General features: G+C 40.1%; 3 protein-coding genes across 3 annotated transcripts; 2 read left to right on the top strand and 1 right to left on the bottom strand.

The window, feature by feature from the left end:
• Nucleotides 1–52: 52 nt before the first annotated feature.
• On the top strand, nucleotides 53–4,080 carry LOC134183254 (tektin-2-like). Its single transcript, XM_062650747.1, has 8 exons — nucleotides 53–485; nucleotides 1,502–1,572; nucleotides 1,641–1,784; nucleotides 2,990–3,104; nucleotides 3,176–3,283; nucleotides 3,349–3,429; nucleotides 3,563–3,705; nucleotides 3,763–4,080. The coding sequence occupies exons 1-8, from the start codon at nucleotides 81–83 to the stop codon at nucleotides 3,917–3,919; spliced, it is 1,224 nt and encodes a 407-aa protein (XP_062506731.1). The 5' UTR covers nucleotides 53–80; the 3' UTR covers nucleotides 3,920–4,080.
• On the bottom strand, nucleotides 3,917–11,027 carry LOC134183255 (eukaryotic translation initiation factor 3 subunit I-like). The gene is made up of 8 exons (XM_062650748.1): nucleotides 10,993–11,027; nucleotides 10,745–10,925; nucleotides 9,153–9,359; nucleotides 6,819–6,946; nucleotides 6,651–6,761; nucleotides 6,500–6,589; nucleotides 6,274–6,440; nucleotides 3,917–4,042 (listed from the first exon to the last, which is right to left on the bottom strand). Exons 1-8 carry the CDS (start codon nucleotides 10,993–10,995, stop codon nucleotides 3,961–3,963), a joined length of 969 nt encoding a protein of 322 aa, XP_062506732.1. The 5' UTR covers nucleotides 10,996–11,027; the 3' UTR covers nucleotides 3,917–3,960.
• Nucleotides 11,028–11,086: 59 nt separating this feature from the next.
• LOC134183146 (protein kintoun-like) lies at nucleotides 11,087–20,642 on the top strand. Its single transcript, XM_062650615.1, has 16 exons — nucleotides 11,087–11,183; nucleotides 11,243–11,338; nucleotides 13,276–13,344; nucleotides 13,401–13,516; nucleotides 13,573–13,634; nucleotides 15,150–15,214; nucleotides 15,298–15,379; nucleotides 16,490–16,560; nucleotides 16,626–16,963; nucleotides 17,692–17,752; nucleotides 17,898–17,978; nucleotides 18,038–18,182; nucleotides 18,653–18,762; nucleotides 18,824–19,114; nucleotides 19,342–19,793; nucleotides 20,288–20,642. Exons 1-16 carry the CDS (start codon nucleotides 11,142–11,144, stop codon nucleotides 20,376–20,378), a joined length of 2,172 nt encoding a protein of 723 aa, XP_062506599.1. The 5' UTR covers nucleotides 11,087–11,141; the 3' UTR covers nucleotides 20,379–20,642.
• The last annotated feature ends 74 nt before the right edge of the window (nucleotides 20,643–20,716 follow it).

The raw sequence follows: 20,716 nt of genomic DNA, 5'->3' as shown, positions 1-20,716 counted from the left end.
ACGTACGCTACGATACACAAGTATTTCACATCCGGGAGATCAGCAGCTAGGTTGCGCTGCAACGTACATAACAACAAGTCATGCAGAAGTCTGCCACGCGTTTTGCTCCGTCTGACTGGCACGTCGCTAATCGTATCCAATCAACAACAGCCATAAAACAACGAGATGTGGCTCACGACTTTCGTCAATCGTCCCATCGTCTTCGTAACGACACAGACTGTCACACAACGTGGACGCAGCACAGTTCGAATAAGAAACTAGAAAAACGTTTCAGTGATATAGAAAAATGGAAAGAGTCACTTGAAAAATGTCTGACAGCGGTCGAGACGGAAATCGAGTGTCTGAGCGAGCACAAAGAGCGAAGTGAAAGAGCATTGGATGCGAAGAGTGTGCCAACTGAAGTTGTATGGGATTGTATGACAATGAGAGAGGGAAGGATGGCCATTGATCTTGTGAGAGACGAGGTAGAAGCACAACTGCATAAGGTACATGAATGCTGGTGATGAGATCGAGCAAGTTGTGTGAGTTGCTGGTCATGTGACTCTCTTCAGTCTGCTGGGGTCGACCGAATTGTTCACTTGTTATTGCATATTTACTGCTAATTTTAGTACATACTTAGTATTGACCCAAAAGCCCGCCTGTTATTACTGTGCAAATCGAATTATTGATGTTAATTAAGTTAATATCAAATATACTAAGTTGATATTTACTCACTTGATTATTACCTCATCCCAATGGTTGGCCAGAATCAAAGGTCAAGTATGGGATGGGGTCTTTCTCAAAAAGTAATTGCCACCAAAAGTTGTTAATTGGCGGAAGTGGTTGGGTTATTAGTTAACTAGCTTGCACAACATGTTGCTATAATAGAAATATAGCAGAGCTTCAAACCACCACCACTACCTAAAGTATGGAAACTTAATGTTCTATATCCCAGCTATTCGAGTCATCAAACCTTCAACACGTGGTCGACTGCAGGCATGCACAAGCTAAAGATCGAATATCAGCATTTCTAAAGGCACAAATCTATGAAACAGTCACTGTGAAAAGCACCAATATTAGCACTATTATATTTAAAGGACTAAGAGATGTGAAAATATTAGAGCCTTGACCAAAGTAGGGGCTGGGGCTTATACTTGAGCTTTGGGGTAATACAAAAGGGCTCGATCGTCTAGTCTGTTTCAGTCACGGTTGCAAAGATTACAAAGATTTACTGTCTGCCACGATAGTATGACACTTCTCTAGTATCATTTGTCACCAATATACATTTTCCTGTACTGAATTTTTCATCATCATTTGATGTAAACAGTATCGTCAATCAATCCCTCAGTTACGTTAAATATTATTTTAGAAATATCCTGACATACTAGGAACATATAGTTGCATGTTAACAAGCAAGTATTGCAATGTTTCAGACCTTTGGGCGATCATTGCTAATTCATACACTATTTATAAGTCAGGTTTCTTAGAGCATCAATCATCTCTTGATCTGATTTATTGACAGGAGCTTGAAGTAGTTGAAGCCATCAAGTCAATGTTGCTGCAAAAAGTTATGGAAGCTTATGAACAGCTTTGGTAAGTATGAAATATATCATGTGCTGTGTGTATGTATGAGGTTCTGTATTGGCTGTTGGTTTGGTTAGTGTGTTGCAGGAGGCTCGACAGCAACTGCAGCTCGATCTGACAGACAAGCAGACAGCGTTTGATATTGATAATGATTGTAAGGGAATGACTAATGAGTCAGGAAACATAAGCTTTCATGCAAACTCTACACGAATTGAAAAGGGGTGAGATGTGGTAGTTGATACACTTAATTATAAATACCCCTCTACATCTTCAAAATAGCTCGTTCAGACACACATCATAAACCTTGTGCTATACATACAACACAAGCACACACTGTGACACAACAGAACTCCATGGGTAGGATGGTCAGTGGGTGATTGTGCCTTTCAATTTTTTGCATTGCAATATTTATGTTTCTAATTTTTAGTTTGTTTTCTAATTTTTACTTTTAAAATAGACATCTACTTAAAGTCTATTAAAACTTTTAATTTCTAAAATTCAAATTTAAAATTTAAATTAAAAATTGTACATTCTAGTCTTAATTTTCACTTTCAATTTTTAATATTAACTTTAGTATTTTTAATTCCTAAAACTCCATTTACATGAGCACTTGTAAGCAGGCCAGCCTTTACTGGCTCGGTTTCTATAGTATGTGTAAACGTGGGCTGAGCCTTGCCAGCTCAGCTCGGTATTTCTAGCCAAGCCAGCACGAGCCAGCTCGGGTCAAGTACATCGTGTAAATGCATAGTGTGCTGGAAAACGAGCCGTGCTTGCTAATTTGGTACAATTGATGTGAGCGAGACGGAGATTCTGTGTCTTAACGTATTGTGGAGAGACCAAGACGAGCAAGAAGTCTAGCTTTTGAACTCCGTTGCTGCAACAGTCGCCTGGCAATAGATCTATGTTTCGTATAAATAGTACGATGTCTCGTATGTGTCCTATGCATTTCTCGATATGACTACACACACACACACACACACACACACACACACACACACACACACACACACACACACACACACTGCTCTTCCTCCGTCTAAACGGACATGCTACCCCTTCAGTGGAGACAAAGACGAAGTCATAAAAAAGTTTTCCCATGAATATCGATGCATTTGTGTATTGCATAGCCTCCTTCGCTTCGAAAGTACTTCTTACGTGTCAAAAAATTATAAGCAATGGAACCATAGAGTATTGGAAAATGGTAGGCAACCACAGAGCAATTCAAACTCCGGGCGCCAACATATATGCGGGCACACACACACACACACACACAAACACACACACACACACACACACACACACACACACACACACACACACACACACACACACACACACACACACACACACACACACACACACACACACACACACACCATATGAAATCTGTTGCACAATGTTCATGTAACGTATGCCGGTTTGTTAGTGTTGTTACACCTGACACGTGGGACTCATTCTCCAATTACAACAGCATAAGAGCTAATGCCGAAATGAAGGGGTCCACTGCTCTTCGTGAAGCTATTAACTACACAGTGCAGCAGGTAGGAGCACCAACATCACCAAATACCTTCTATTCAAGCTGATGTCAAGTGTGTGATTAACTTATCATTAGACCAGCAGTGATCTCGACACTCAGAGACTTGCGACTGATAGAGCTTTCCGTAAACGAATCCACGAAATCAAACAGGCAATCAGTGAGCTGGAATGGCAGCGACACAATGTATGGGGAGTGTTTGATGCTGTCTGAAGGTTTCTGCCATTTATATATCGTTGTTGTTGTTTCAGACACAGGAGGAGATATCTGATGTGCAGACAGAAATAGAGAGGCTTCAGAAGTCCATCCAGAACAAGGAACCTCCTATGATGGTATGGTGTGAAGACGAGTGACTGAGTGGGTGGTGAGCAGACGAGTGCGCAGACAGACAGACAGACAGACATGGCTGAATGCATACTTTATAGGCAGACCGTCAACGTGCTATTGCATGTCTTCGTTATTCAGGTTGCTCAAACTCGACTCGAGAACCGAACGTTTCGGCCCAATGTTGAGTTGTGTCGTGACGAAGCTCAATATGGACTCGTGGAAGAAGTCTCTGAGATTGCAGGGTCAACACAAAGTCTCCTTGAGAAGCTAGCTGTTGCTGAGTGAGTCCTCGCACACTTTATTATCCCCGTAACATTCTCATTCAATGTTCAACATAGACACACGCTGTCTACACTGCAGAGGACATTAGCCAGGATTGAAAACGATTTGGGTGTGAAAACAAGTTCTCGTGACATTGACAATCAGTGTATGGAGATACGAGCGAAGTTAACTCAGAATGGGATGCATGGAAGGCACCTGGGACGTGAAAAATGACATTTGAATGATATCTCATTAAACACTAGAGTAGCTACTCGTCAGTACTCAAACTCAAACCCAAAGTATGAAGTGTCGAAATTATGAATACGTACATACCCATCTTCTCCACCACTGCTGTAGCTGAAAGAAATGCAATAATAATAATGATGATGAGATCATGTACTGCTGTAATAAGTTCAGTAGAGTTGCTACGCTTACGAGTCCATATTAACCAAGTTGTTTTGTCACTGTTTCTCTGTCTGTCCCTCTGTCTTTGTGTCACACGCAGTTTCAAATTTGTCTGTCTGTCTGTTTGTCACTAGTAAGATATTAGAGATTAACTACTGTATGACCGCTTGTTACCGCCATCCTCTCATAAACGCCATACTGCACTCATATCTGACAGAATCAGTGCCGTCCTCTTTTTACCGCCACACTATCCAGTCTGATTGCGCGAGGTGTACTCCGAGATGTGCCCAAGCAGTCGAGTTACAACATACAGATAAAAGCTGTCACTGCTGTTTCTTCACCTCTTGTATACTGATGTAAGATACAGGTATTTCATGCGCTAGCTAGCGATCACGTTTTCCATAGATTTTTCTCTGATGTTCCTTTCCTTCCATATTGGTGAAGATATACGATATAATGTACTACATACTGATCAGAGCCGTTGGGTGCATGGTTTCCATGTCAAATTATTAAAGGTCCCGCTCACAAATTCACGTTCACGTGTAGACACACCCACACAAACTTGAAACCAACCGTGCCTTTATCCACACATTGACCATTGCCAGTTTGGGATAGCTTGTTGTTGAACTACAAAGCGATTTCTCGATCTTTCCTTGTTGTACGTTGCCCGAACATGGGTCTGGAACTTCGAGGCTATCCAGTTGAATCGGCGCTCAATGGGTCTGGACGGCCGAGGCTACTAGTATCTAATCTACAGTACTGTAGTAAACTAGTAGCTATCTCAGAGCCGTATATACGGCTCTGAGCTATCTAGCCTCGTACCCAGGCCCTCTATCATCCACGATAGATGCACGATCTGCGTTGTCGGCAGTGTCCGGCACCTCTACATTGTTACTTTCATGCTCTGAGTTTCGGATGCCATCAAGATAGTGTGATAATGGTTTGGTTTCCACCCATTTCCGGGTCACGTGAAACAAAATGATGATCGAGAAAGCACTTTGTCATTCAACAGCAAGCTATTTCAAGATGGTAAATGGTAAATGTGTGGATAAAGAACCTAACACACTTGTCGTTAGCTTTCTCAAAATATCAAGTACGAGGAGCAAAACTGCCGTGGTGGACAAGAAAGCGATTTGCATTTCTCTTTTTACTAGGAATAAAGACTGTATGTCATAGAACGTGATGCACCCTAACATGTTCGCTTGCTCTGCTTCGTTAGTACACAACTTTAAATTGTGGTACGTTTCAAGTTTGCGTGGGTGTGTCTGCATGCCCAGTGAATCATAAGCGGGCACCTTTAAGCGCCTGCACTCCAATAAGCACCTTCCTTCAAAGTCCTCGAAGTCCACAAAAATTAAGCGCAGTGGCAGTAAAAGTGGTTATAAAGTATGTAATTTGTCTGTCTCTCTGTCTGTCAAGATAATAAATATTCAAACGTCAAAGTCTACATCCATTACCAAGAAGATTATACCAATAACAACCAAACATTCCAGAACTACAACCATTAAAAAATTACATTTGAAATTGATCAAAAGAAAGGTCCCCATAAAAAGGCCTACGTAATATTTGTTCTGTTAAAAAGAGAGTTGCTGTCCCAGAATGATCTCATCTCTATCAATAGTGTTGCTGTTGCATTTTTGAAGTTGGACTGCCACCAAAATTCCATAAACTCTGGATTTGGACAACCCACTCTGACTCATCTACAGAGTTTTTTATAGGCTTCGGATCAAGGTATGCTGAGCCTTCACAGCACCACCATCCAAACTGTCCTAGAACAAGATGTATCATAATATTATCATCTTGACAGAAACTCCCCCAGGTCTATTTCCAGTCTTATATTTATTTTTCTTCCTTTTATTTCCATCTTGCGGCAGCAGCTCCATCAATCTCTGCAGATTTAGAGAAAATGTCAGTGCTCCAAGAATGGGAGAGTGCGACATCCAGGTCTAGGCTAGAGTCATCTCTGTCTGTTTGTCAGTCCAAACCAGATATTAATCAGAACTATTACATGCTAAATACACTAAAGCAACAACTAAAACCATAAACATCTCACTGTCTGTCTGCCTGCCTGCTTGTCTGTTTATCTGTCTACTGATTGCTTGTAATTTCTAGTCTACATAACGCCCATCAACACATAACACATAGCAATGCCTATTCTAGTTTGTTCACTACAAGAGCTGCACCTCTTGCCATCTGGATGGAATGCCAAACTGTTGATGGGTCCAAAATGTCCCTTCACCCTTCCGATCTCCTCCTCAAAAACAAGATGAAAGAAACGAGCATCAAACTTTCCAACTCTCGACGTCGTTGTCGTCACATCCATTGCCTCTTGTCCACCACCCAAAATGACCTACAACAAACAGCCACAGTGTCAACCATTCTCTCCATCAGAACACATTCGTCTCTCACATGATCTTTGATAGGAGAAATCGTCGCCGAGTTCACTGGACGTTCTGTCTTGTACGTTTTCAGATGGTGAAGTGTGTCTGCATCAAACAACTACACAAACGACATCCATCCACGTCAATACTGACACCATACGGTTGTCATTGTCAAGTACCTTTGCTGTTGTGTCTTTAGATGCCGCAATGAGCATCGTTTGATCTTTACTGAGTTGAAGGTTTGTTATACTCTTAGTGTGTTTCTTCACAGTCCGTAGCTTCTCGCCGGTCTGATACAACAAGAGAGCATGTTATGCTTGTCATATAATTCTAGAAATGTGTTGTACCCTTGGATTGTAGTGCCTCACTTCTCCATTCTCGTGGCCGGTTATTATCAGGCTGTCATCTAATCCCCACAAACCTGCTGTCACTCGAGAATCGGTGACTGGTGTCGACTGAATTGGTGACACAAGACCTAATGTAGAAATTGATAATTAACAATGTCATGATGAGTAAATAACAACACAAAAGAAAGAGTAACACAGAAGAGTAATAAGGCAAGCTGACTGTTAGACGAACTACCATGTATGCATTAAAAGCAGGCAAACAGACACACAACAGCCAAACAATCACTTGGCAAAGCAAGTTTTCAAGGCTTAAGGACCAAACACGTATTCATTATTATAATATTTGAAAGTAATGCAAGTGAACCAAAAAAATATATTGGGGGGGACAATCGAGTCTCTTGGTCCACATGGCTCCTACACTCATGGTTGGTCAGTCACACAAACAGACAAACCAACATCACAGCGTTAGACTGGTATTCAGAATGGTAGTCAGGGTTCTCCACAGGATTTGAAATAGTGTGGTGGAGATGGATATGGGGTAAGGCCATGCCCATATCTACGCCACATTCTGCACTTGAAAATGTCCAAACCCTTACGTGTACCCACTAGACTAATTTAACAAATTTATGGCTGTACTACACTACATCATTCACAAAACTATTTAATTAATTAACATCAATATACGACCATTACAGACATGGGCATAATTATGGAGCCACCCCAAGCATGTGACTTAGTTTAAAAAATTATTGGACTTTCTCGGATACTGCAAGTACATGCATCTACAGCAATAGCTACACTTCTTAGTAAATTAAAACAAGTCATAATTGTGAGGTAATGGCTCTGATTGTGCCATTCACATGCCTGAGATTGGAGGTGATCATGTGTGACCTACATGGCTGCTTCTTTCTGTCAGTTCAATTGGTTCGAAAGTTAATAATGAAAATTGTTTTTCAAAAAGCTTCTAAACAATAAAAAGACTTTGTTGTGTCAGGAGACTATACGTTTCAGTTTACTTGCATATTGTGAGTCTGCTCTTGTGACGTCACAACATGAACGGTTTGGACATGGTAATGTATGGTGGCGGTGGTTAGTCTGGTCATTCTCTAATCGTTTGTTACTATGGGTTGTCAGAGCGTCCAATCAGAACAATATAAATACCCAAATAGCATGATTTGATGTATAGTCATTTGAGGTATAGTCATAAATCTGTAATTGTTGATTTCCATGCGTCAGCTGATATGGGGGTGGCTCCATAATTATGCCCATGTCTGTAGCTGTGTTAGCCCACATGCAGTGATGTCTCTGATGTGGTGAAACCATATTGTGAATGATGCAAGTGCAACGCGTGTGACGCAATGCCACTTGGCGTGTGGCACTTCGACATTTCGCAACGTGATGCTTCAGCGTCACACAATCTAATGCTCTTAAGCCTGAGGGATTGGTTGTCCTCAATTTCCTAATTGAAGAAACAAAGTGCTCAAGATGTCAAGCTATGCACTTGAACACTTTGCTGTGCACACTGTGCATCAAATTCGCACAGTTTCAGCTAATTTTCATATGCACTATACTGTAAATATAAAGAAATGTGACAAAGACTTAGTTCTTCTTGACTGTCACGCTAACTCTTGTCCCACTAATCACACGTCCATCCTCAGATAGTCTATGTTATACTCGTACCCAGTCCTCTCATCTCACACCCGTGTTGAAAGTATAACGCCAGCACATGGTCAAGCACATGAATATAAGGCGACTAAGGAAAGGACTGAGTACAAGTATAACAAAGGCTATCGGAGAATGGACGTGTGATTAGTGAGACAAGAGTTAGAGTGGCGGTCAAGAAGTAATTGAGAAAGAGCATGGTGGAGGAGCAAAATAGCACAATGGGCTGCCAAGCTATTGTATCCCTGAGAGATCCCTGGTAGTGCTGATGTAAGTGAATATAAGTATTGACACACAGACGCACACACAAACAGCTCTTAAGCATTTGTGTTCAATACAAGAGACTATGAAAAATTAACAAAAGACAAACATACAGACAAATGTATAACCAGAGAGATAAACAGGCTGGTAGAGAGAAACAGACAAAGAGACTGATGAAGACAAACACGCAACCAAACAGATAATGAAATTTTGAGACAACAAACATACATGCCTTCACATCCAATCCAAATCTTATAAACACACAAAAACAGCAGCAACAGATTACTATAGCACTTAGAGCAAACGTCATCAAGAAATCATGAAAAACTACTGATAAAGCAGCCAGCAGGTCACAGGTAGAAAGAATGCGTACAACGAAGTGATAACACAACATCCAAGAAGTACACCCACCTCCTGATGACATGTCAAACATCATAATCTCACACTCGTGTCCCATCTGTTTATCAGTTGTGATGAAAATGAGTTCGCTAGATGAAGCAAAACCGCACGACCTGACAGCAGTCTTTGTCTCAAAAACCGATATCTGACGTCCTGTCTCACAGTCCCATAACCTGCACGTGTTATCAGCAGAGCCGGTGAGTACAAGACGCGTGTCCACTGAGAGAGTAATAGTCAAGATATATAACAATAATTCACACAAGAATACAAACCAATAGCGGTACTGTACAGTAGACTAATTAAGTGTCGTGTCCCTCAGATTCAGTTGGTCATATCAGAGCAACGTGTGCTCAAACAATGTAGGTTAATATTAATGACCATCATTGGGACATTTCACAGATGCAAAGTGACACAAAATTTGTTCAGAAAAACAGAAAATTGCTACACTGCCACTCTGATGCCAGTGTTTGACAACATCATAGACTCTTCACTCAGAGTGTCACATCTAATAAGAAAGCCATGTATGACGGGATTGCACAACTCTGTGTCAAATGTAAAATGTGCTCTTCTGGGTTGGATCCTGAGGTGTCAGTTTTGGATTTATTAGCTTTTAATCAATTTGTCAACCCCGTGCCTGTTTTCAACTTGTTTGAGATTTTGGCAAGATCTTCATAGTCTGAAATTTCATATAAATAGAACCATTCAAGAGATATTGTCACAACGTGTTTACACACAAACACACACCTAAATCCTAACTGTCAGGAGCTGCCTCTCAGAGGTCACACCCCAGCTGTTAAGCTGGGCCCTGTGCGCTACTCAGGAAACTCTGGGCCTGCGCTAGCAAACTCCTGGAGCCGGGCCAGGCACTCGCAGGAGCACCAACTTATGAAGCCAACTGTGGTGTAAGCACCCAAAGTCTCACCAGGACCCCAGTGGCTGATGTCATGTCACAGCTGATGGCCGCTTAGGACCCCAGTCAATGACCAAAGGTACTTATTTATACTCCTGAGTCGAGAGAAGCAAATGTGTGTTAGTTTCTTGCTTAAGGAAATTATGCTATAGCTTGCCATCACTGTGACTTGAACTTGTGACCCTTTAAGGTCCCGGATATAAACACTCCATAAGATGGCTCTCTAACCAACTGAGCTATCGCACCACACACACACACACACACACACACACACACACACACACACACACACACACACACACACACACAACACACACACACACACAAACACACACACACACACACACACACACACACACACACACACACACACACACACACACACACACACATTCCAGGTTGAAGTTCTTGGCCAATTTCTTGCAATTTTTTGCCAATTTCTTGAAAAATCTTGATGGAATTTTTATGCTCTAGCTGTACTGGTTTGACTCCATTTTGCTGTAATCTGCTCTAGTGTTAAATTGTCGTTCTTTACAACAAAATTCTACTAAAACTAGAGGACATTCCCTCAAAGTTTCATTTCTTTTTCTTGCAAGAGTTTGCCCAAGACCTTCAGCCAGGTAAACATCACTATCCATTTGCCAGTGAGACCAACACATTGCACACACTCCAACATCTGAATCCTAGAGGATACGAGTAACATCAATACACCAGAGAGCACCCGAATGTCCATCGTAGGTGCCCAGCCTCTCTCCATTCAGCGAGTACCACACGGTCGGAGTGGAATCTTTAGCGACACTGAAGAGAAGGTCACCATCACGATTATACTTGATTTGCGTGATGGACCGCTCATGACCGTGGAGCATTAACGGTTTCTAAACAAGACAAAAATTAGCAACACACCAAAAATGCGAAAAACAGCAACTACAACTTCGTACGTACCATCGTGGATAACTTATTAATATGAACTCAAATCCGGGAACTTGACACAAAATTGTACTACGGATCCGGGAGTTTAAATTTGCTAATCCGGGATTTCCTCGATTGGTTTCTACGGGAAACTGTCTGACAAAGTAAGTTGCAACGTGCAGATGGCTCGCAGTGGAAGAGAGAAACCAGATATCTCTCCTGAGGTCAGAAATAGAGGCAATTAAAAGTATTGTATTTGTGATTTGTTTTGCTTGTCTTTCAGGAGTTCAAACTGCTTGAAAACGCGATGAAAAATGAACAGTTCAAGAAGATGTTTGTGGAATACGCGAACGAACTAGCAAACCCGGAAAACAGAAAAGTAATGTCGAAATAAGCGACAAAACGCTTGATGAAACGATGAACACGAGACGAACTAGTTGACGTCATTGCATTTGATTTTGTCTTTTTATTTTATTTTATTTCTACTTCCTGTTTGTAATATTTTACAATTTTATTTATGGTTTCATTTTTATTATGTTTAATTTTTATTGCATGTTTGTTTTTATTGCTTATTTTATTTTCTGTTTTTGTTATTCATTGATGTTGTCAATCCTTCCTGATTGTATACTATGGTGCAACTAGACAGAAGTCTGAGAGCACAAACATTCATCAAGGCAGCTCAGTTACCTGATAAAGCCATTAATTAATTAATAGTGGTTTTCATGCCATTATTTGAAAGGTTTTTTTGTGTGTTTAGCTTAATTAGCATGTACGCATACCAATGACATCACATTAATTCCAAAAACTAATCGATTGTTTGTCTATTGAAGTTCTATCATTTTGCTTATTGCTGAGCGTAGCGAGACTTCTAATCTGGGTCGCACAACAGAAAGGGGCATGGTGCTATATGGCAATCTATCGAGCTCTCGGTATATATATATATATATATATATATATATATATATATATAGTTATAGAGAAATATATATATTATTTATATAAACCCACCCACGTGGGTATCTAACACACATTATCCAAAAATCATGTCTGTGCAATCTAAAGCCAGTCTATGCAATACCATTTTGGCGTTATATAGCCAGAGTTTCACCGACAGTTGTTCATGTATTTTACTGACTGCCTGGCTGACTGTCGAAAGATAGACGTCATGCGATGGTCTTTAATACTTCCAAACTGTGTGGTGACCACAGGCCGCACACAAGAGGGTGGAAAATACTTCCAGTTGATGTGACATTGGCTTCATGACGTTGGTATATATATATATATATATATATATATATATATATATATATATATATATATATATATATATATATATATATATAATACCTGGCAGAGGTATTACTTGTATTACTAATTTACAGGATTGAAATGCTGTAGCCTTGAACTTCCAAAACCAGAGAGTGTGTGAAGCGTGCGAACTCTAGTCTGTACCAAAACGATACTAAAATGGTTTCGGAAGTACTTATCAATAAGTGATGCTAAATGGTAGTCTAACAGCGTAGGATCGTTTTACGTAGTTTAATAATGAAATGGAAAGATACCGCACTTTTGCATTACATAAACATATAATTTGTAAATGCCTTGAGATCTCACGAACGAAAAAGAGACATCTGCCATGTTTGTGGCGATACCTTGGTGGACGGCATGAAACAACGACTCCTTGATTCTGCAGTAGACCGCTAGCTAATCTAACTGCTCGACTAGCAAGACCACCACTCGACCAGTTGTCAAAGGTGATGGTCTAGCGACGCTGCTGTGCATGTCCTGTCACTGTAAGCTGGAAAAGATTGAAGAACTGAAGCTGAAACTAAAACTAAGATGTGTGCATGCACCAGAGTCTTCATCACGGCTCTGGCGTGCACTAGCCACCCAGGAGGATTTCACATGCGTAATCAGCGTTAGTGCACTTAGCATAACCAATTATTGCTAACCAATCAGAATTTACAACCGACATTCTGGTTCTAAGATGCTGATTGGCTTAAAAGGCTATTTCTGAAATCATTTTAGCATCGTTCTGGTCCAGACTAGAATTTGTGCGCTTCGCGTGCTCTCTGGTCTGGAAATTCGAGGTTAGAAATGCTACTGATGTAGGAATAATTGACAAACAGTCAGACAGACTTGTAGTTTTACTTTTAGCTATATTTTAGTGTTAGTGATGTTGTACTAGCTTTGATGATGTATTAATAGATAACTAAGACAGACAGACAGATAGTAGTGAGAGGCTAACAGAGTTACTGAAAGAGCAGATTGGAAAAGGTTTGTAAGTAATGTGAGTGAGTGTGTGTGTGGCACTAGCTATATGAAGAAGAAATCGCTAGAATGGAAGCCGATAAAGGGAAACGTGTACAAGTTGTTATTCCGAAGGTTGAAATCAGTCTCTAGTGTGTGAATATCGGTTGACAACAAATTTTCTTGTTTAGCCAAGTTTTGTTGCTAAGACAGCGTATGTAGATGGAGGTAAGAAGGTATTTATCAACATGTGTGAGTCAGACAAAGTTGGGAAATCTGAGTTTAGAAATGCAGAATATCATGAAAAGTGAGACTGATTGGTTTGTATCTGGTGAGATAGAGTCACTGATTTCTGTTTTATAGACAAGGTCAACATTGGCAAATTCCTTTCTCTTTCACATTTGCACGAGAAGACTTGGACAGCAGTTAGTGTGAATTGTTGATTCTGAATGAATATTTGTCACTGATCTTGTCAAATATGTTGGTGTCAGTTTGTTGTCCTGTGTGTGTGTGTGTGTGTGTGTGTGTGTGTGTGTGTGTGTGTGTGTGTTTGTGTGTGTGTGTGTGTGTGTGTGTGTGTGTGTGTGTTTGTTTGTGTGTGTGTGTGTGTGTGTGTGTGTTTGTGTGTGTGTGTGTGTGCATGTGTGTGTGTGTGTGTGGTTGCTATAGCTCAGTTGGTTAGAGAGTCATCTTATGGAGTGATTACATCTGGGACGTTACAGGGTTGCAGGTTCAAGTCACAGTGATGGCGAGCTATGGCATAATTTCCTTGGGCAAGAAAGTCACACACAATTGCCTCTCTCGACTCAGGAGTATAAATGAGTACCTGGTCTTCGATTGGGGTGTCAAAGGCCCCCGACTGCGACAAAGTTCATCAGCCATTGGGGTCCGGGTTGAACTCCGAGTGCTCAGACCACAGTTGGCGTCACAGTCAGTGCTCCTGCGAACACCTGGCCAGGCTCCAGGAGATTGCTTAGCACGGCCCATAGCTTCTGTGTAGTGCACAGGAGCCCAGCCATCTGGCTGGAGGCATAACCATAAACGGCAGCTCCTTATCCATTTGCCATTGTGTGTGTGTGTGTGTGTGTGTGTGTGTGTGTGTGTGTGTGTGTGTGTGTGTGTGTGTGTGTGTGTGTGTGTGTGTGTGTGTGTGTGTGTGTGTGTGTGTGTGTGTGTGTGTGTGTGTGTGTGTGTGTGTGTGTGTGTGTGTGTGTGTGTGTGTGTGTGTGTGTGTGTGTGTGTGTGTGTGTGTGTGTGTGTGTGTGTGTGTGTGTGTGTGTGTGTGTGTGTGTGTGTGTGTGTGTGTGTGTGTGTGTGTGTGTGTGTGTGTGTGTGTGTGTGTGTGTGTGTGTGTGTGTGTGTGTGTGTGTGTGTGTGTGTGTGTGTGTGTGTGTGTGTGTGTGTGTGTGTGTGTGTGTGTGTGTGTTCCAACTTCATTGGTGTGGACATGTGTGTCGCATGACTGATGAGAGGCTGCCTAAGGCTGTCTTTTACAGTCAGCTACGAGATGGAAGTAGGTCAGTTGGAGGACAGAAGTTGCGCTATAAAAGACCCTGAAATCCCATTGAAATTATGTGTTGTGGAAAACATTGCATCAGATTGGATGTTATGGAGAGCTGTTTGCAAGAAGTCAGCAACAATGTTTGAGGATCAACAAGTTGACTCATTGAAGCAAAAAATACAGAAGAGAAAGACCGTTCAGCCGTTGCAAATGGGCTACGTATGTGATATATGTGGTCGATCCTGTGGGGCTCAGATTGGTTTATACAGACATAGACAAAGTCATGATTGAGATTAGTCGTTCCGGCTACTCATTCCCATAGTGTGTGTACATTTGTGATTATGTCTTTTCTGTTTGTGTTGTTTCTGTCATTACATTTTTGTCTCTGTCTGTCATTACGTTCTTCAGTGTTATGACACAACTTTATGTAATATTGTAGGTGGGAAGCGAGTTGATGTCTTTGAGGCTATATTTCATCCTGACACGTGTGAACACGGGCTTAGGGTATGCATTTTCCATCTACAATTTGTATCACATGTATTTGTATTGTAAGTTTTGCATGTTTATTATAATTTTGTGTATTTCAGGATATTCGATTTCGGAAGTTGATGCTCGACTCAGCAATGAGTGGGATTGAGAAAAAGAACAAAGTTCAATTTGACAGAAAAAGTAAGAGAATATGTTGATGTAAATCAAAATTCTGACTGTGAATTATCAGAATGTTTGGTGCTAAGCAGTGTTAGGTGACATGGTCTAGTATTGTAGTACTAGTGCTGTTTCAAGCAAGTTTTTGATGTCACAAGTTGCTTGTACGAACATGGTTTTTTGAGGTTTAATTTATTGTATGGAAGCATTCAATTGAATACAAACTAATTATTAGCAGGTAGTTTTAGAATCTGTGTGCAAGTGTGTGTGTGTGTGTGTGTGTGTGTGTGTGTGTGTGTGTGTGTGTGTGTGTGTGTGTGTGTGTTTGTGTGTGTGTGTGTGTGTGCACGTGCACACGCATGCATGTGTGTAGGATCAAAGTTACCAGACAATGTTATAAAGTTTAGGATTTTTTTCAACTTGTATCATATAATGTATACAGATAATGACAAATTCATTTCAAAGACCAATTGGCAAACATGTAGCAGCTGAGGTATAGTAGCTCATCAGTTCTCTTTAAAATTAACACTATGTAGGGTTAGGCGACAATGAGAAATTAGTTGTTTGACAGGAAATGTGGCTCAGAAATTTGGCTCATTTTATTTTTTATTTTTTATTTTACAATTATTAATATTAATATAAATATTAAGTAACAGATGGGCTACCATTGAACAAAGAGTCAGAATTAGCAATATTAATAGCCACTAAAGTGACAGAAGAGCTGAACAGTGCATGCCTTCACAGCCAATCGCCGTTGGCCGTTTCTGCTAGTACACTATACCCAGATGCAGTCTGGGTGCCCAGATAATCTACGTATGCGTACATTAGTACGAGAGATTTTTCTAGTTATGCGAGACGTATTAGAACAATCGTGATTTACTAATCTCTTTTGCTGCTTTTCACATGTAGATTTGGAATAAATAATACTTCCTTTCACTACAAGTGCAGACGCAGTCAGAATAAAAAAATAAATTGGTGCACACACTCCTGTCAAACAACTAATTATCTTCTTGTGCATTATCAACAACTTTTATTGGCAATGCCATTGAGAAAGTGTTTTGTGTGTTGTCATTAGTGTATGATAGAGTCATAGCTGGTATGACATGATCATTTGAGTGTGTGTGTTTGTATCAGGGATTCGATTTCCAAAGATGAAATTTAAAGGAACACCAAAGCCCTTAGTGATACGAAAGGAGACTACAGAGGTGAGTTCTATATATAGCATGTGTATTGCATTATGAACTGCAGTGTTTATCGTGGCTGTTGTTAGGGTCAAGACGTGGAGACATCTCATCAAGACAAGGCCCAACCTAAACATGATGAACAGTCAATGAAAGAGCAAGCTTTGGATGAGAACGACAAACAGCAAGCTAAAGGCAAAGCTCGAGACAAGCAAGACACACAGCTGGCGAAGGGTACAGTACAGAGTGAATGTGATGCTTTACAGCAAGTGAGAGGTGAACGTCTTGATGAGAGTGATTCACAGTCAACGAAGGAAATAGACAAATGTAACGAGGATTTGTGTACAAATGATGTCGTTATGGAAGTGCCACACTATACTGTTGTTCACCGAGGGTTTGTTGACTTTCAAGACTACACATTAGCAAGGTTAGCTAGTACTTCTACTGAAAGATTTGGGTAACAGGAATTTAATTAAACAAATGAGTGATTATGAACACGTGTGTTTTATTTTGTGTATGAAAATTGGTACGAGTTTGTGTTGTGATCCATGCAGTTTCTATAACCAGGGTTTGCATTGTTATGCTGAGAAGCATTAGCAGAAATTATACTGATGGATAAGTGATGTATTAGTATGTACTGGCAATTTGCTATAAACATGTAGGTAGGTTGATGTCTTGACAATAAAAAACGTGTCACAGCTAATGTATGTGACTTTTTTTATATTGATAGATAGATATGTTAGTCCCTTTTATACAGAATGTGATGTGTAAGATATGCGTATTGGTTGTCATTTGTTGATGTTTTGTAATGCGGTTGTCACTGAATTTTACTACAGTAGTATGAAGATTATAGATTGTAGGTTTATGTATTTAAGTTTTTGGCTTTACGATGATGTGAATGGGATAGTTTTCAGTCAGGTCTACTAGTAGTCGTTTGTAATATGTAACATTACACCGTAATACATCTACAATGTACAAGGACTGACCTGCTGCCCTTCGTTGTGTGACATTGCTGGTATATAGTCAGCATAAGCGAATGCACTAAAATCAGTTTTGGTTTTACTTTTGTTGTATTTCTCTGATGTGATGCATTCTGGTTACTAGTTTTGCTATCTGAGTATGTTATTGTTGTGATAATAGATGTTTCTCTCTTAGAGATGCTGCTCCTGCCAAACGTCCTCGAGAGTTGGTAGTTAGTGTGGAGTTGCCTCGATGTGTGAGTTGCGTGAATTAGTTTGTCTGGGTCTGTTGTTTGTTTAACTTTTTCAGTACATGTAATCGTATGCATGTGTGACTGACCGCATTCTTGCTTGTCAGTAATAAATGCATCCACTTTTTCCTCACTCAACTATTCATTCTAGAAATCTGCATCGTCGGTCAGTCTTGATGTCTTTGAAAAGAAGATCATTTTGGAGAGTAAAAAGCAAAGATATGGCCTTGATGTGAGGACTGTACAGTGTTGGTAAATGAAAGTATGTTAACTGTATTGTATATTTCTCAGTTGTCACTTCCATATCCAATTGATGATAGCAAAGGAGAAGCAAAGTTTGATAAGTCTAAACGACGTCTGACTATAACACTATCTGTAATACCAGTAACAATGTCACAAAAGGATTTGCAAGCTGCAAATGAAACCACCTTCACAGGTGATGGAATTCTTAATTAGTTAACAAACATATCAAATACAGAGTTGGATACTTTACAGTTTTATCAAAGATGTGTTGTTTATTGTGGAAAATATTTAGAAAATATTAATAAATTAAATAGTTGATGCATTTGCATGCATCTTATTGTTTTAGCATTGTGAGCAACAGATAGACGAGACACATTAAGACGTACAGCTTGCTCTGCAATTGTTTGTATTGGTGATAGCTGTTGCACATTACGACCACAATTTGGTTTGGTTTGGTGTGTGTGTGTGTGTGTGTGTGTGTGTGTGTGTGTGTGTGTGTGTGTGTGTGTGTGTGTGTGTGTGTGTGTGTGTTAGGATAGATTTATGTGAGAGCTTTGTTATAGCTGTAGCCACTTTGCTAATCAACCAAGACTTATCCTTTCATTTTCAATTAAACTAATGATATGTGTTACTATTTATTTATTTAACTCACTCTCACCATAGGTTCCTGTCCGCACTACACGTTTCAGCAAGATGAAGAAACCGCCACATTTATTCTACATGTTTCACACGTTAGCATTGATTCTATAACAAAGAATATTTCACCTGATAAGGTTTCTTTCTTCTTATGGCAAGAGCTAACACATTTGGTAAGATCCAATAATGTCTTTGTAGGTGGACTTGAAATTTCAAAATTATTCAGAAAATGACCGCAATGAATACACTTGCTATTCATTCTGTGTACTGTTTGCCTCAGGACATGAAATTGTAGTTGACAAGACTAACATAGAGGTTTTACGTGAAACAGTGATTATTTTAGTTTGGAAAGACCCACAATGTCAGGGAATATGGCAGTCATTCCAGGCTGGTGCTTCGGCAGATTGTTTAGAAGAAAGGATGTTCTTGACTGTAGAGAATGTGGCAGATGCTGTGAAGAAGATAGAAGACCCTAGGAATGACCCATGGGTAACAAAGATGTGTGTGTGTGTGTGTGTGTGTGTGTGTGTGTGTGTGTGTGTGTGTGTGTGTGCTCGTAGGTGTCGGCATGAGGATGCACAGGTGCAAATATGTACCTACATGGACTGTATGATTGTATATACTTGCAAATGTTGATTATTTGCACTTTAGCCTAATTATCATGTGCAATGGTCTTTGTTACTGTTTTTAGTAATCCTTTGTGTATATGCTGCTAGAGATCAGAGGAAGCTCAATCATTTACATGCACAGTGTCTGAGATGACTGACCAGCATGTCACTGTTCAGCTAGATCAGTCCCCTCAAACAAAGGTGGACACCAGTGTGGACACTAAGGAATGTCAATTGCAAACAGATGAGACAGCACCTGTTGTAGTAGAGAAACCAGTGAGTTATGATGTTGATACAGAAGGCAAGAAAGTGGTAGCTCAAAAGACACAAAACAACAATGTGAGCCATTGTTGGCCGAGATTAGAGGAAGAATGCAAAGCTCAAAGAGACATTAGTCGCGTGGCAAGTGAAGACAAACATAGCGCAGATAGGGGAGGAACAGACAGTAAGACACATACTAGTGGAGACGAAGAGGTGGACGTTCATACAGAATGTGAGCAATTAGCAGAAACAATTGAGAAGGAGACTGCATCAACATCAGACGAGGATATCAAGTTATTGTAAGTGCCTCATATGTACTAAGTCTGTAGCTATTTATGATTATCATACTAGAGAAGTAACAACTGTACAGTAATCTAAGCTATGGACTATGCAGTCGTATATTTTGGAGTCTATCTGTCCAACTCAACTGACATGTCCATGTTGCTGAGATATTGGTGACCCATAATTATGCCAAATGTAATAATTAGTTGCTTATAACTGGATGAAGCAACTTGTATCCAACAATCTCTTTATCTAATTGTAAGCAATTTCATTCACTTCAACTTTGGATGTATGGAGTGACATCAAGTTGATGATCTGTGTGCATGCATGCTTATCAATACATTGAATGAACTGCTTGTACCTGTACTGACAAACATGGTTTCTAGAGGTCTGTGTATCAGTACCTTTAATAGTACTTGTAGTATTGAAAGAGAGGATCTGCTGACCTTCAATAGTCATTAGTCGTAGTGTTTTTCTAGTGCTCATGATAGTTTTTGTTCTGGTTTTACAGGATAGAAGACAAAGTGGCAGACAGCAGTAGTGATTTTCATCAGACCCACGTTCAGTTGTCAAGTTCAATGATGTTTGATTTGGACTACTGAAGGTTCTCTGGTTTATAGTTCATGGTATTTGTTTGTATTATGTATACAGTGCATAGCTGTTTACATGTACACCAAAAGCATTTGAAAAGATAACATAATGTAATTTGCTTTAGCAAGTAATCGTGTACTGTACCAGTATCTACAACTACTAGTATTAAACACTGGCACAAACCGTTCTTCAACTTCTTTAATTTAGTGTAATCATTTGCAATTGCTTTCCCTATTAGCCCATACCACAAGTGATTTGTATCATGCAAGCTTACATTAAGGGGATTGATTGTTTTGAATTACCATTCATTTTGAACATTCAAAGTTGAGGTGTGAGTACGTAATCTGTT

This window comes from Corticium candelabrum, chromosome 8, assembly GCF_963422355.1.
Source record: "Corticium candelabrum chromosome 8, ooCorCand1.1, whole genome shotgun sequence".
NCBI classification, from domain to species: domain Eukaryota; kingdom Metazoa; phylum Porifera; class Homoscleromorpha; order Homosclerophorida; family Plakinidae; genus Corticium; species Corticium candelabrum.
Note: the sequence above shows the minus strand (reverse complement) of the source record. Positions and strands in the feature narration are given on the sequence as shown.

Excerpts from the sequence above, each read along its gene's own strand:
- LOC134183146 (XM_062650615.1), top strand. The coding sequence starts at position 11,142 with ATGGCTCGCAGTGGAAGAGAGAAACCAGATATCTCTCCTGAG. Across the intron at positions 18,183-18,652 it reads AAATGAAACCACCTTCACAG|GTTCCTGTCCGCACTACACG; the intron begins GTGATGGAATTC and ends CTCTCACCATAG. Across the intron at positions 19,115-19,341 it reads ACCCTAGGAATGACCCATGG|AGATCAGAGGAAGCTCAATC; the intron begins GTAACAAAGATG and ends ATATGCTGCTAG.
- LOC134183255 (XM_062650748.1), bottom strand. Across the intron at positions 6,590-6,650 it reads CTAAAGACACAACAGCAAAG|TTGTTTGATGCAGACACACT; the intron begins GTACTTGACAAT and ends TCGTTTGTGTAG. Across the intron at positions 4,043-6,273 it reads TTCCATCCAGATGGCAAGAG|CTACAGCAGTGGTGGAGAAG; the intron begins GTGCAGCTCTTG and ends CATTTCTTTCAG.
- LOC134183254 (XM_062650747.1), top strand. The coding sequence starts at position 81 with ATGCAGAAGTCTGCCACGCGTTTTGCTCCGTCTGACTGGCACGTCGCT. Across the intron at positions 1,573-1,640 it reads GAAGCTTATGAACAGCTTTG|TGTGTTGCAGGAGGCTCGAC; the intron begins GTAAGTATGAAA and ends TGGTTTGGTTAG. Across the intron at positions 3,105-3,175 it reads TTAACTACACAGTGCAGCAG|ACCAGCAGTGATCTCGACAC; the intron begins GTAGGAGCACCA and ends ACTTATCATTAG.